Consider the following 13,845-nt stretch of genomic DNA (forward strand, 5'->3'; position numbering starts at 1 on the left):
CAAAGCTACATCAGGGTTTCTTAGATTGCGAAGTTACAAAAATAAATTTATCCAAGCAGATAACACATATGCAGTCTGTGGCAAATCTAGTTTACAGGTAACAATTGTTATGTGAATTAATCTGTGGTGGAAGTTTGGAAAAAGCGAATGGAAAACTGGTGGCTCAAAAGCAGAGACGTTTGGTAAGATGCAAGCGTAGGCTTAAAATGTATTTGAAGCGAATGGCGAATTTATATACCAATAATTGCACGCATAAATAAATAGAAACGAAACAAAAGCCCATCATGGTGGCCCAGTTTAAAAGGGTCCGTCCGTCCGTCCGTTCGTCCGTCCATCCGTCCATCCGACCGTCCATCCATCCATCCATCCGTCCGTCCGTCCGTCCGTCCGTCCGTCCGTCCGTCCATCCATCCATCCATCCGCGCAGGCGTCCATCATAGACTGAGACGCATTGGAACGCCACCCCTGTGGCTCAGTAGATATGGCGCTCGGCTGCTGTCCCGAAAGACGCTGGATCCTGGCCGCAGCGGTTCAATTTTGATGGAGGCGAAATTCTAAAGGCCCTTGTACTGTGCGATATCAGTGCACGTTGAAGAATTCCAGGAGGTGGAAATTTTCGCAGCCGTTAACTACGGCGTCCATCATAGCCTGAGTCGCTTTGGAACGTGTAGGGTCTGCTCGCGGGCAAGTCAAATCTCGCGCCCCTCACCGCGGGTAGCCTCGGACCCCTTCTTCCCGAGTGGGGGGGCGGGGGGGGGGCGAGGCTGGGAGAAAGCCTTTATAAGGCGAGACCGGAGAGGCTCGCGGACTCTCGCTCTTGGACCAGCCCCGCGAAAGGACCACCTGACCCAGCTGCCACGACGACGACCGGCCCCCCTGATGTGAGAATAAACCCTTTGTACAAAGTCCTGCCTCGAGTGACTGCCTGTGCGCCCCCGCGCAGAGGAATTGCCCACAAATAATGGCGCCCAACGTGGGGCTTTAATTAACACCTTGTGGACGATTTCTCTGCCGATTTTGGGACGTGCAGCCAGACTCGTGGCAGGCCCTCTTTGTTCGGGGCCACGCCGGACCGATAGGGTTAAGGAGCGGGTCGGGCGGAATGTTCGCGGGGTAGCGACTTGTGCAGTGTTGTAAATTTGTTAGGGGTTTTGTGTTATTTATGTAGTTTTCGGGCGTTTTCTGTTGTGTATTTCCGCGTGTTTGTAGACAGATTGTTGTGTATGTGAATGTTCTTGTTGCCATGAGCAGTTAGCCGGTGCGGCCGGACAGTTAGCGCGAACTATGCCTCCCAGAAAGGATGTTTCGGCCACGGCTTTGGATGGCGGGGCAGCCGGTAGTGAGACGGCCGACGCGGCGGCCGTAATGGGGCAGGTGACTGAGTTGTTTGCCGCATTAGCCCGTCAGCTCGGTTCGGTGGCTGGCGCCAACCAGGCCGCAGCATCGGTAGCATCGGCGACATCATCGCGCCCGCGGATAAATATGGAGGTCCCCTCCTTTTCCGGGTACACGGACGCTAAATCAGTCCACGAGTTTTTGGAACAACTCGAGGACTACCAGACGGCTCTGGGCGCCCCAGATGACGTAATGCTAGGGCAGGTCCTGCCTGTAGCACTCGTCGAGAGCGCGGCGCGATGGAGGCGCTGCCAGCCGACTTTCCAGTCGATGGCGGATTTCAAAGATCGTTTCCGCGCCGAGTTCTTGCCGCCTGATTATGAGCGCCGGATGCTGGAGGAGCTCGCGTTGCGCACCCAACACCCAGAGGAAAGCCTCCTCGAGTACGTACGCGCAATGCAAGAGCTGTACAAGAGGGCAGACCCGACGGCAACCGACCGAGATCAGGTTGCGCGTGTGATCAGGCAGTGCCATCCACGCTTCAAGCCGTATCTGCGGGGCCGCAGTTTTACTAACCTCGAGGCCCTAGCGCAGGAGGCCAAGACCGTGCAGGCGGATTTACTCGCCGAACTGCGCTACCAGCCGCCCCCCAGGCCGGCCGAATCGCTAGAACCGGGATGCGCATGGGATGGAGGCCGAGAATGCGCGATGAGGGCTCGGCGCGCCGAGGTAATGGCCGTGGAAAGGCAGGCGGAACCCCCTGTTGTCCCTCGTGCGCTGGACCCGTACGCATTCGAGCAGCGGCGCCGTGCCGGCCTCACAGGCCACGCGCCGAGCGAGCGTCAGGAATGCGCGGAGAAAGGGGAGAGTCGTCCCCAACCGCTTCGTGGAACGAGGGGTCCTCCGTCCACGCGGCGGGTGAATGACCGGCTTTGCTGGAATTGCAACCAGCCCGGCCACGTGGCACGCGAATGCCAAGCTAGGCGTATGCAGGGAAACGCCAGGCGCTGGCGGTGATGTCTGGTGGCACCGACATTTCACCGTCAGCGGGAGAATTTCATGGTTGTCAAGGCGCTAGTCAGGAAAAGAACTCCCGCGCCGGCGACGGGGAGGCCTTTGTCCCGCTCGCCTGTAGAGCTCAGGGAGTCGTTCCGCGCTCAAGCCCTTTTATGCTAGTGCAGTTAGCGGGTCGATGCTACTCTGCACTCGTAGACACGGGCTCAACGCTGTCACTGGTCGGTGACGAGGTGTACGAGGCCTGCCGGATAGGTAACATCCGTGTCAGACCGGCCGAAACCCCGTTAAGCTTAGCAGCTGGGGCGGCAAAGGCAAAGGGAGCAGTGCGTCTTACGATGCGTTTTGACGGCAGAAAGCGGAGACATCGCTTCGTCTATCTGCCTGGCTTGTCGATACCAGTAATTCTGGGAAGGGATTTTCTCTCGAGCGAAGGCATTGTGCTCGACATGGGGGAGAATGGCTATCGTTACAGCCAGCTCGCCCCCCCATTCCCTTCGAAAGCGCATCCTTGCCCGGCTGTCCTGCACAAAAGGTGGGTGTCCACACCTGTGCGACAGGAAGGCAGGTGAGCTCCCTCGAGACGCTGAGAGACGGTGGCCCGTTAGAAGCGATTATTGCGTCTTTCTCAGGACCCAGTAGTCAGCGCCGAAGGCTCGCGGAAACTTTACTCCCGTTTTCGGATTGCTTCACGGAGAAACCGGGCAGAACCGACCTGCTTCAGCACGAGATTCAGACGGGTGATACGCGCCCTTTCAGGTGTAACCCGAGGCCGTTAAGTGCGCATAAGAGGCAGCTTCTCGACTGTGCCCTTGACGAGATGATTGATACCGGTGCGGTGAGACCCTCACAAAGTCCCTGGGCGTCACCAGTGGTTCTAGCGCCGAAGAAAGATGGATCGGTCAGGCTGTGTGTTGATTATCGTAAGCTCAACTCACTGACGCCTACGGTTGCGTACCCTTTTCAGTCGATCGAGGCTGTGATGTACGCGTTAGGGAACGTGAGGTTCTTCACAGTCCTAGATGCAAGCAGAGGGTACCTGCAGATTGAGGTGGCCGAAGGTGACATTGAGAAAACCGCATTCACCTGCCACCGCGGGCTCTTCGAATTTACTCGACTCCCGTTTGGTTTGTCTAACGCCTCGAGCACGTTCATGCGACTGATGGACATCGTGCTGGGCGATGCAAGGTTCAACTACGCCATGGCGTACCTCGACGACGTTGTGATATTCTCACAGTCATTCGAGGAGCACCTCATTCACCTGAATTCCGTTCTCGGTAGAATGAGACGTGCCGGTCTAACCATCAATCCAAAGAAAGTGCAGTTGGCATCGAAGAGAGTGAACCTCTTGGGCTTTGTCGTGGATGATGGCACACTGAGACCAAATGATGACAAACTGCAGGCAATTCTGAACTACCCCTGCCCCATGGATGTGAAAAGCTTGCAGAGGTTTTTGGGAATGGTTGCGTTCTACAGGCAGTTCATCCCGCGCTGTTCGGAGCTTGCAAGGCCGCTGAACCTGCTGTTGCGTAAAGGCTCGAAGTGGGTCTGGGGCAAGGAACAGAGTGACGCATTTGTTGCCTTGGCTCGCGCGATAGCGAATACCGCTAGTCTGCGGCTCCCCGACCTGAACAAGCATTTTGTCTTGCAGACAGACGCTAGTGACTACGGTGTTGGAGCTGTTTTGTTGCAGGAACACGAGGGCAAACTGCGCCCTGTCGCGTTCGCTAGTCGCACGCTCACATCGGCGGAGCGGAATTACTCCGTGACCGAAAAGGAATGTCTGGCGATCATGTTCGCATTGTCGAAGTTCGACATGTACCTAGACGGAGCGGTCTTCACCGTGCAGACAGATCATCAGGCATTGTCTTGGTTAAAGAGGCTCAAGAACCCCGCAGGCAGACTCGCGAGATGGGCGCTGACGTTGCAACGTTACGCGTACGCCATCGAGTACCGCCGGGGCAGCTTGAACAAGGTGGCCGATGCTTTATCGCGCGCACCATGGAATGCTGGCGAAAGCGCTTCAGAGGCGCAGCCCAGCTTTGTAAAAAGCGGCGTCACCGCTGTTGGAGAGGAGGAGAGGGCGGACGGGAGTGTCGCGCCCGGTTTGGAAAGAGAGGAGACGGACAAAGGTCCCGCACGTTGCTGTGACGGAAGGGAAACACAGCAGCTCGTGGCGGCGACCGCTCGCCTGCCTAGGAGCGAGGCAGAAAGAAATCTGTCTTGGGGAGTAGCGGTCAGTAGAGAAGAGCTGATCGAGGCCCAGAAAGCAGACGGTCTTTGCCAGCGGGTGCTGAAGGAGCTTGCGAGCAGCGCAGCTTGCACCGGGAACGCTGAGGGCAAGTACGACGCGTATCTGCTGGGCGATGATGGCTTGCTGCTCCGCTATATTCCCCAACTTGACGAGGAAGCGGCGATAGCATCCCCTTTCCGAGTCGTGGTCCCGAGAAGGTTGCGGAAACGGTTCCTGCAGTACTTCCATGACTCAGCGCTGGCAGGCCATGGCAGCGGCAGTAAGACTTACGACAAGTTATGCCGTGTCGCGACCTGGCCAGGCATGAGAAAGGATGTGCTGGGATACGCCCGTACCTGCCCGGTATGCCAGGTAGCCAAGCCTCGGGCGGGCAAGCCCGCTGGCATGATGAAGGCGGTAGTTAGCAACTACCCGTGGCAACTGGTCGCGTGCGATATCATGGGACCCCTCCCTCGGTCCGCGCGCGGAAACCAATTCATCCTGGTAATAACGGACCACTATTCCAAGTGGGTTGAGGTTTTCCCCCTTAGGAAGCTTGTGTCGGAACGAATTTGGGAAAAACTGTTGGAGACTTTCACTCGTTTCGGTTTCCCTTCCGTCCTGATTACAGACAATGCTTCGTATTTCACAAGCAAGGTCTTTGTAGACTCCTGTCGGGCGCTTCAAATCCGCCACAGGAGAACGAGTCCCTACCACGCTCAGAGCAACATAACCGAGCGGGTGAATTGAAATCTGAAGAGCATGCTGGTCGCGACGACCGAGCAGCACAGAGATTGGGACGCGCGGCTGTCCGAACTGGCGTTCGCTACAAGGACAACCGTGAACAGGTCAGTGGGTATTACACCCGCTTACTTGAATTTTGGGAGAGAGATCGCTTTTCCGCTAGAGAATGCCCTACTCGACGCGGCGGGGCCTGCGCCCCCTCCGCTTTCGCAGTACGCGGCAAGGCTCCGGGAGCGCCTGGAGGCAGCGCAGCGAGCAGCCCGCGAAAACCTCGATGTGGCGCGCATGGAGCAGGCGGATCAGTACAACAAAGGTCGCCGTCACGTCGTTTTCAACACGGGCGACTTAGTACTCAAGAGAACGCACCCACTTAGTAACGCAGCGCGCGGTTTCGCCGCGTCGCTAGCGCACAAGTGGGCTGGGCCGTACGAAGTTACGGCACGGACTACGCCGCTCACCTACCAGTTGCGGTTGTTGACAAACGGCGAAACCGCCGGTCCGGTGCATGTCGCTGATTTAAAGGCTTTCCACCTTCGCAAGGACGATGGCTGCGAAGCGGTGGGAAATCAGCGCGATGCGGCGATCTCACCCCCGGGAGGACGAGCAGGTAGCGGTGCGGTTTGCAACCGACGCTACAACCTGAGGACCAGGTAGCACCCGTGTCTCTCGATCAATTATCACTCGCAGTGCTCTCGCCCTCTCAGTATGTCTTCTAGGAAGCTCCAGCGGACCGACGCCCGTGGCTCGGACTCCAGAAGGCAAGGCAGACCACCGTCGAACGGTGGCCGCCATCAAGGCGCGCCACCCGGCTGGCGGCAGGAGCCGCGCGAGTGGCGCAGATTTCACGGCCGCGGTGGCCCCCACCGCCCGCCAAACCACATGCCTAACCACTGGAGAGCACCTCCCAGTGGTGCAGGCCAACGCAAGAGGGCCAGAGACGACCAGGCGCAGGGCCCCCCTCAGCACCCAGCCGGCGCTTCGGCCGCCGAGCAGCCGCAACCCAAGCGGCCCAGGGTCCTGCGGCACGTGGCCACCTGGACCACGGTCGCCAACGGAGCGGCCATCTCTTACTGCGCGCGGTCCAGGTGGCGGGACCAGGCGCAGCCCCTTCGCGGCGGTGACCTCCAGGAAGTGGCGCTGCCTTTCCGCGGCCTGACCCTGGAGGAGAGAGACCTGCTGTCCCCGGCGGCCGAGGAGCTTTGGAGGGCGCTGCCGGCAGGGCCCCCAGCGGAGCCAGGCGCCTCGCTCTCCCAGGCGGCTCGTGAGGAGCCGGTCCAGCCAGCGGTGAGCGGCCCCCCGGCGAGCACCCCTCCCCCCTGCGACGACTCTATGGACCCGGACCCGGAGGTCGTCGAACGCCTACTGGCGGACCCCGGGACGGACGTTTGAGGGGGGGGGAGATGTAGGGTCTGCTCGCGGGCAAGTCAAATCTCGCGCCGCTCACCGCGGGTAGCCTCGGACCCCTTCTTCCCGAGTGGGGGGGCGGGGGAGGGCGAGGCTGGGAGAAAGCCTTTATAAGGCGAGACCGGAGAGGCTCGCGGGCTCTCGCTCTTGGACCAGCCCCGCGAAAGGACCACCTGACCCAGCTGCCACGACGACGACCGGCCCCCCTGATGTGAGAATAAACCCTTTGTACAAAGTCCTGCCTCGAGTGACTGCCTGTGCGCCCCCGCGCAGAGGAATTGCCCACAAACGCCAGACCCTCATAAACCATAAAGCATAGAACCATCCACGCTTATTATTTAATTGCTCCTGTCCTCGGGCGTAACTTGTATTGGGACACATGACAGCAATGGTGACGTCTTCTGCCTCGTCAAAAGAACTCTTTACGTATAGTCGCTACTGCGGAAAGAAACGACCACTAAGTGTCGTTTCACATGATGCGACTGGAACGAAAATATTCATGGCCTGGTCGATGACGCCGCAGTGCGGTTTTCGGTAAGTGCTTTCACATGCAACGCGTACCCAGCGAATCCGGTCGGAGGGACGCGCAAGGTTGCTCGATGTCCGCATAGGTAACCCACGATTAAACGCGACAGAAAGGCTGCACGGAACGGGCTGATTGTGTTATGACCAGCGTGTTTGTAGAAGCAAGGCAATATTTCGCATGTTTTGATTACAATAAACAGTTTTTTTTATGCCGCGGCCACAGCTCCCACGTGACCCCACGTGACACGTCATCTTGGCATTCCCCATTGGTCAGTCGCAGAGCGAACACACCGACGCTGCGACTGAATTCCAACCGGACGGAACTCGATCGCAAGCCGTCTGCGGCTAGACCAACGGCGCTCTCTAGTCGCAGACCTACAGAATTCGCAGCGTCGCAAGCGAAAATCGCATGCATGTGAAACGGCCCTCAGGCAGCACACACTGAAGGCGACTGCACCCAACGTTTGGTCTAACTAAAACTCCGGCAGTAGATGTGCATTGATTAACCGAAAAATTGCATTTAAAATCCCCCCCCCCTCTTCCCGTCGATTCCAACTTGTCACATCAAGACCGAAAGGGTCTCTGTGATCACCGTTTTCAAGTGAATGATGAATCGGAATAGCCTCGACGCTCCATGCGGCCAGATAACAGTCTCTCTCCTTGTACACGCAATTTGCTTGCAAAAAAGGCCGGCAGTGGCGAACTTGCAGTGTACTTTGCAGTGTAAGTAACAATACTGTCTTTAATTAAACTATAGTCTTTAAAGTTTAATCTTCTCAGGGTCCCTTTAACGCGCCGCGCTCACCACTTCGCTGTCCAGGCTGTGCTGCAGTTGGGGACCATGGTCGTAGTCCAGGTAGTCCTCAATCAATACATTCTGCTGCGGGGCAGCCGCTCCGGTGGTTCCAGTCCACGCTCCTCCGCCTGCGTAAAGTATGCGCGCTTCAGGTTATCCGCAGAGTGACCCTGCCACGGGTCAGTGGGGGCAGCCCTTAACCTAGTACACTCCTGTTTCGAATGTCCGGGGAGATGAAGATAGTTTACATAACTCCAGATAACCAAAAGTCATCCTGAGCGCCGACACACAAGACAATGCTTTAAAGTACACACCTAACTTTTGGATTTGTGTTTTGTTCCTTGTAATGAGGCGTAGAGCACTACTATAAACGGAGTACTTCAGCTGGAATGAATCGTGACTGGAGATAGGTCAACCTTTTTATATCGTTCAAGAGCTTGTGCGGAGCCCTTTTTGCTACTTTTAACCTGAACATGCACATTTTAATTAGCACCCTCTCACTTTTTTTGGGGTTAATGATAGCTCCATCTGTATCAGTTAATGCTGAAAAGTGTTTCAAATGAATACCGAAGATAAAGAAGAAAAAATGGCTGTGGCTGAACTTGGCTAAGCCGGGAAATCGCGAAAGCAATACCCATGGCTACGCCCTCGCTCACATGATAGTCGTGCTGTTGTGGTGCTTGTGTGAAACTTGTTGTATACCTTGCTGCTGTGGTGATCACTTGGCTATTCTATGTACAGCTAGTAGTGAAACTATAATCGCTGCGCTGTGAGGATATACTTGGTTGCTGGTGATGTTAATGCAGACTGTAGAACTGCTGTTCCTGCACTGGCTACAACGGCATGCTTGGTACTCATGGTAAGTGTCCTGGTAAATCCCAGTTGAAAGGCGAAAGCCTGAGTGCTGCATTCTGCTACGCGATTGTTCACTGAACATTTTGTTGGTACATTAATTAACTGCCAATTAATGACGCTTAAGCTTCGCCTTTAGGAGTGGAACGCGACAGCGTGTTGCGGCGCTGCCACGGAGTCCAAAGAACGCCACCACCTGTTAGGCGCGGTGCGTTACCCTTCGAACGCAACGCTTTTTGAGGAAAGGAAATGGTCTGTAATTCTCTGTCATCTCGGTGGACACCTGAGCCGCACCCTACAGGAAGGGAGGAAGTGTGAGTGAAAGAAGAAAGAGGGGCCGTAATGAACAAAATGAAAATTGTATTTGAGGAAAGGAAATTACTCATTAACTGTCTCACATATCTCAGTAGACGCTAGTCGAAAATTGTATTTGAGGAAAGGAAGTTGCGCAGTAACTGTCTCACATATTTCGGTGGACACCCGTCAAATTTCGCGCGCGGTGACGTCACGACAACTTGGGTCAATCTGAAACGCGGACAAACACGCCTTGCTCGTCGGTGAATTAGTTTTTGAGGAAAGGAAATGTATCTGTCTCTCATATTTGGGTGGACACCTAAACCTCGCCGTAACGGGAAGGGAGGAAGATGGGAGTGAACGAAGACACCGTATTCACTAGACGCACCTTTGTTCATTCCAAACCATCGAGCTGGCATGGCGGAGTGGTAGCGTGCTCGACTCGCACTCCGGAGACCGGGGTTCGGCAAATTTCTTACTGTGTTTTATTTATTTATCTGGTCTGACTAGAAAGGTTTGGCTAATTGGTTAAGTAGGGAATTAATTAAACTCAGTCAAACTTACTTGGAGCATCACTAAACGATCCCTTTAATTGGTTGCATGGTTAGTAGCCTAAGTGCAATTGGCCCCGTTTGAAATTCGCGCACTGTGACGTCACGACCGTTTCGACCAATTGAAAAGCGTGACATTTCTATCGAGAGCTCCTGCTTACAACGATGAGGCATTAAAGGCTTCCGCCTTAGAAGCGCGCTTCGATCGCAGATGCCACGCCATGGTGGCACCGCCGCGGCTTGCGACGGCGCGAGTCGGTCGCCCTTCTCTTCAGCGTGACGTCACAAAGCACCTGTTGCGCTCCTAGCGGAGAGCGCAGGCGTTAGGCGCCGGTGGTGGTGGCACCGCCGCGCCACGCCAAAGGCTGAAAGTGCAAGTAGTAAAGCTTTCGCTTTAAAAAAGTTCCGAGACAAGAAGAAATTTTTCTTTTTGCGTCGGCCTTTGGGCTTGTTATCTGGCAACCAATAATAGGAAATCTGACATGTGGAGTTATCCCGAACAATGGCACGGGCTTTGAGGGAAGGCATAGAATACCGCTCATGACATCATCCAGAGGGTCTTTGACGTGCGTTGATATCGCACAGCACATGGGCGTTTTTTCATTTTGCCTCCATGGAAATACGGGCATTGCACCAGGGCTCAAACCCGGTCCATTGGAATCTGTAGTCGATCCCGACAGCTACTGTGCCGCCTCGGACCGTAATAGCAAAGTTTTATGCCTGTGATCAGGGGGAGAATTGAAAGAAGCCGCCTTCTCGAAGCAGGGTTTCTGATAAGCTTGCTCTTAGTAATGAATTTTACACCGCAGTTCTTAGATGTCTGTTGCTGCGTTACTCGTCAGCGTCGCCGTTGTCATCGTAACCGGTTGTCCGAACAGCAGAGCGGAACGCCATATACAAGGTGGCTAGCAGTGTAACACGCCACCTGCCAGCGGTGGCAAGTGGTGCGTGAAGAGCTGCGCTCAAACCTCGCATTGCCGACTTTTGTAATCGTCTGTCAAATTTTCTCTCAGCCGAGCGCCGTGCCGTGGCATAGAGACTCCTGTGTTCGGCGGAAAAATTCCGGTAGTTATTCGTAACTGTCTGGCAACTTCCAACAAACTAATGGCGGCCTTAGAAGCGCACGTAAATTTTGGTTCTGTTTTCTTCTTCGGAATGAGCATCAGTGCAAGGCAGTAAAACTTGAAAAAGGTTGAAGCCCTTAAAGAACACGGAGGACTAATAGAAGTTGGGCTATATAGATATAGGGTACCGGTTTCTGATCACAAAGGCGTCACCAGGTGGTCGAAATTATTCCGGAGACCTCCACTACGGCACCTCTTTCTCTCTTTCTTCTTTCACTCCTACCTTCCTCCCTTCCCTTACGGCGCGGTGCAGGCATCCGCCGAGAAATGCGAGACTGATACTGCGCCATTTCCTTTCCTAAAAAATCAATTTTACCAATTTATCACACTCACTCAAAACAGAGAAGCAAAAAAAGCTTGCGAACGAAATATAGCCGTCGCCACCACCGGCCGATTTCGCAAGTGCAATGCGGGCGTCGACTTCGATTAGGGGACGCCGATCCTGGAGGCTACACAACACCGGCATCCAACGTGCAACCTGTCCTTTTCAGCGCGGCGGACGTTTTAATCGCCCTGTGCGGAGAGCTTTAAATCCAGTAATCTCGGCGATGGAAATTATCTTGTTATCAGGCGTTGCCACGTGTAAGCATAGCCTGAAAGAGCGACACAATCAATTGTTATTGAGAGCGCTAACTGGACGGAGTTATTCGGAGTGTCCCTTTAGGTAGCATATATGTAGAACACGTTTGCATGAAAAAACGAAAGAGTTTAAGCAAAACAATGCTCCAGCTCCGCGTACGTAGAAAGGTGTTCCGCGAAGAATGTTCTATAGATTTAACAAGACGAGGCTGCACGTGGGCTACAAGAGAAGACACCGAAGTGGGCTCCAGGTTCATTTCAACCTCCTGGAATTTTCGAACGTGCTCCGACAATGCGTAGAACACGGGCATGTTTGCATTCTCCCCGACTGAAATGCGCCCGCCTCGGCCGGCATCGTTTTCACAAACTTTAGCTCTGCAGCTGAATACCACAGCTACCAAGCCACTGCGGCGGGCAAATTTAACTTAAATCTTCATGGAAACGCTTTATTCATTCAACCAGAGCTGGACTTCCTGTTGTAGAGATTTTTTAAAACTAATTTCCACCTAAATTAAAAATTACTATCTGTAAGATACGTGGGATGGGATTAACCGTGTAGAAATTAAATGACGATGCTTTGCGGGATAAACAAATGTAAATCGTGGTTGCAAACTTGCACCGTCAGGGAAAAAACAAATCACGCCGAGTTAATGATAGCAGTCCAAAAATCAAGAAATGGAAATGAACTGGGGTGAGAAATGTAACTGACAAGCAGGTATTGTGTGGTAAATTGTTCATAACCAACGCACAGGATTAGTTGAGGCCGGCCAAGGGCAAATTGGATGAGAAATTACGGACGCCAAAAATTAACGCTAATCTGGATCAGTGGTAGGAGTCTGCCTGCAAGTGGACTTGACCTAGCTCGAAATGGTGGAACGCGGTATTTTTACCACGGTTCATGTTTTCTACTGCCTTTTATCTGCACTGCTGGTGCTGAAAAAGTGGGCCGGAGCAGAGCTCCCCTAGGCACGCTGCCGTTACTGTGGCCAGAGACCAACGCACCAGTATCGAGAGCGGCGGCGTACTCCTTGAGCTCTTCGGGTACGACCGGAGCCCGCTTCACCCTCAGGTTGGTGCGACCCAGTGCGCGTTGGTGCTCGGTGGCCGCAATAGAGTGGCGGTGTTGGTGCGACGGACCGGCCACTTCCTCGTGTCCGACGGCCGGTGGGGCGGCTTCCGCAGCCGCCACTGAGAAGGGGTTCTGCGTGGGACCACGTCCATAGATAAGGTAAATAAAAATGACGGAAAATTAAGTGCACTAAGGACAAATGCAAATTAGGTCCGCTAGCACTTCGGTTTTCGGCCAACCTGCCAGGTGTATGTGTAAATACGGCGTGTCTCAGCTCACTTGAGCTAGGGCTTAAAAGTATCCCAAGGCACTCTGAGACGACGGGACCAAATGCAAGTCGGTGACTATTGTATTCTACTTAATTGCATAATTAACCAAATTCGCAAGCAACGAATTTAGGCGAAAAAATTGGCTGTGGCTTAACTCAAGCCAGGTATGATGCTGGGCGAGTTGGTAGAGCATTTTTTTGAAACAGCGCTGGCAGACAACAAACGAGAAAGACGACGCCCAGAACTCAGAACACAGAACTCAGTTATGCTTGGATGTTCGTAGCGAGTGGTGCGGTTAATCTTATTGTTTAGCTTGGTTGTCTTTACGGTTACATCTTTACCGTTTAGCTTGGTACGTCTCAGTGTTTAGGTTTTGTTGTTACCTATCGTTAAGTTATGGTTACATTAAAGACTGGACATTTTTAAAGTGTAGCGCATTTATTTTCAAAGTGTTCACCTTGTTGTTTCTCAATTGCCACAAAGACGGCCCGATGGTCGTTGAAGCAGCAAGCAGCCGCCTCAATGGCTCCGACACAGTACTTTGAGGCCAAGGTTTGTCTCTGATAAACCAGTTCGCGGCCCTGGCACGAGATGGCGAATTACACGACGAGCCATTCTCATCTGAATGCACTCGCCTGGCGGCTTCGTGCTTCCGACGCTTCTCGAGGCGTGCGGCTCGTTCTTCCTCCATCTCCTCGGCTAGCTGCCTGCTCTTGGTTTCGTTCCGACGACCAAGCCTGGCTTTTTTCAGTCTCTACGACTAACCTTCCATATCTGGCGACGAATCTCACAGAGCCGCCCCTTCTATATATACCATGCAACGCCGGCTCCTCCCCTGTTGTTGTAAGGCGGTTTCACTGGTTCCTCCTCTGACGTCATTCGAGATGGCGCGGTGATCGGCGCTGCCAGCTCCGGCGGTTGCTAGGCAACGGCCACGCTCACGGCTCAGCTCCAATAAAAAAAATTGGAGGCTTATCAAGGTTAAGCCCAGTGGATGCGAAGCATGTTAAGCAGCTGCCTCAGTGTGGATGGGGCTAAGTAACGGACACGTGGTCA

At 54.2% G+C, this 13,845-nt stretch overlaps 1 protein-coding gene across 1 annotated transcript in view; it reads right to left on the bottom strand.

The window, feature by feature from the left end:
* The window catches only part of LOC149333339 (uncharacterized), a 76,049-nt gene that overhangs the window by 46,109 nt on the left and 16,095 nt on the right, over positions 1 to 13,845 (bottom strand). Inside the window, exons 4-5 of the mRNA XM_089557707.1 lie at positions 12,454 to 12,652; positions 8,061 to 8,179 (exon numbers count right to left, since the gene is read on the bottom strand). Of these exons, the coding sequence (XP_089413833.1) occupies positions 8,061 to 8,179; positions 12,454 to 12,652 (318 nt within the window). The remainder of the gene's footprint in view (positions 1 to 8,060; positions 8,180 to 12,453; positions 12,653 to 13,845) is intronic.

This window comes from Amblyomma mixtum, chromosome 8 (assembly GCF_055824585.1).
Source record: "Amblyomma mixtum isolate Tamu chromosome 8, ASM5582458v1, whole genome shotgun sequence".
Lineage (NCBI taxonomy): Eukaryota > Metazoa > Arthropoda > Arachnida > Ixodida > Ixodidae > Amblyomma > Amblyomma mixtum.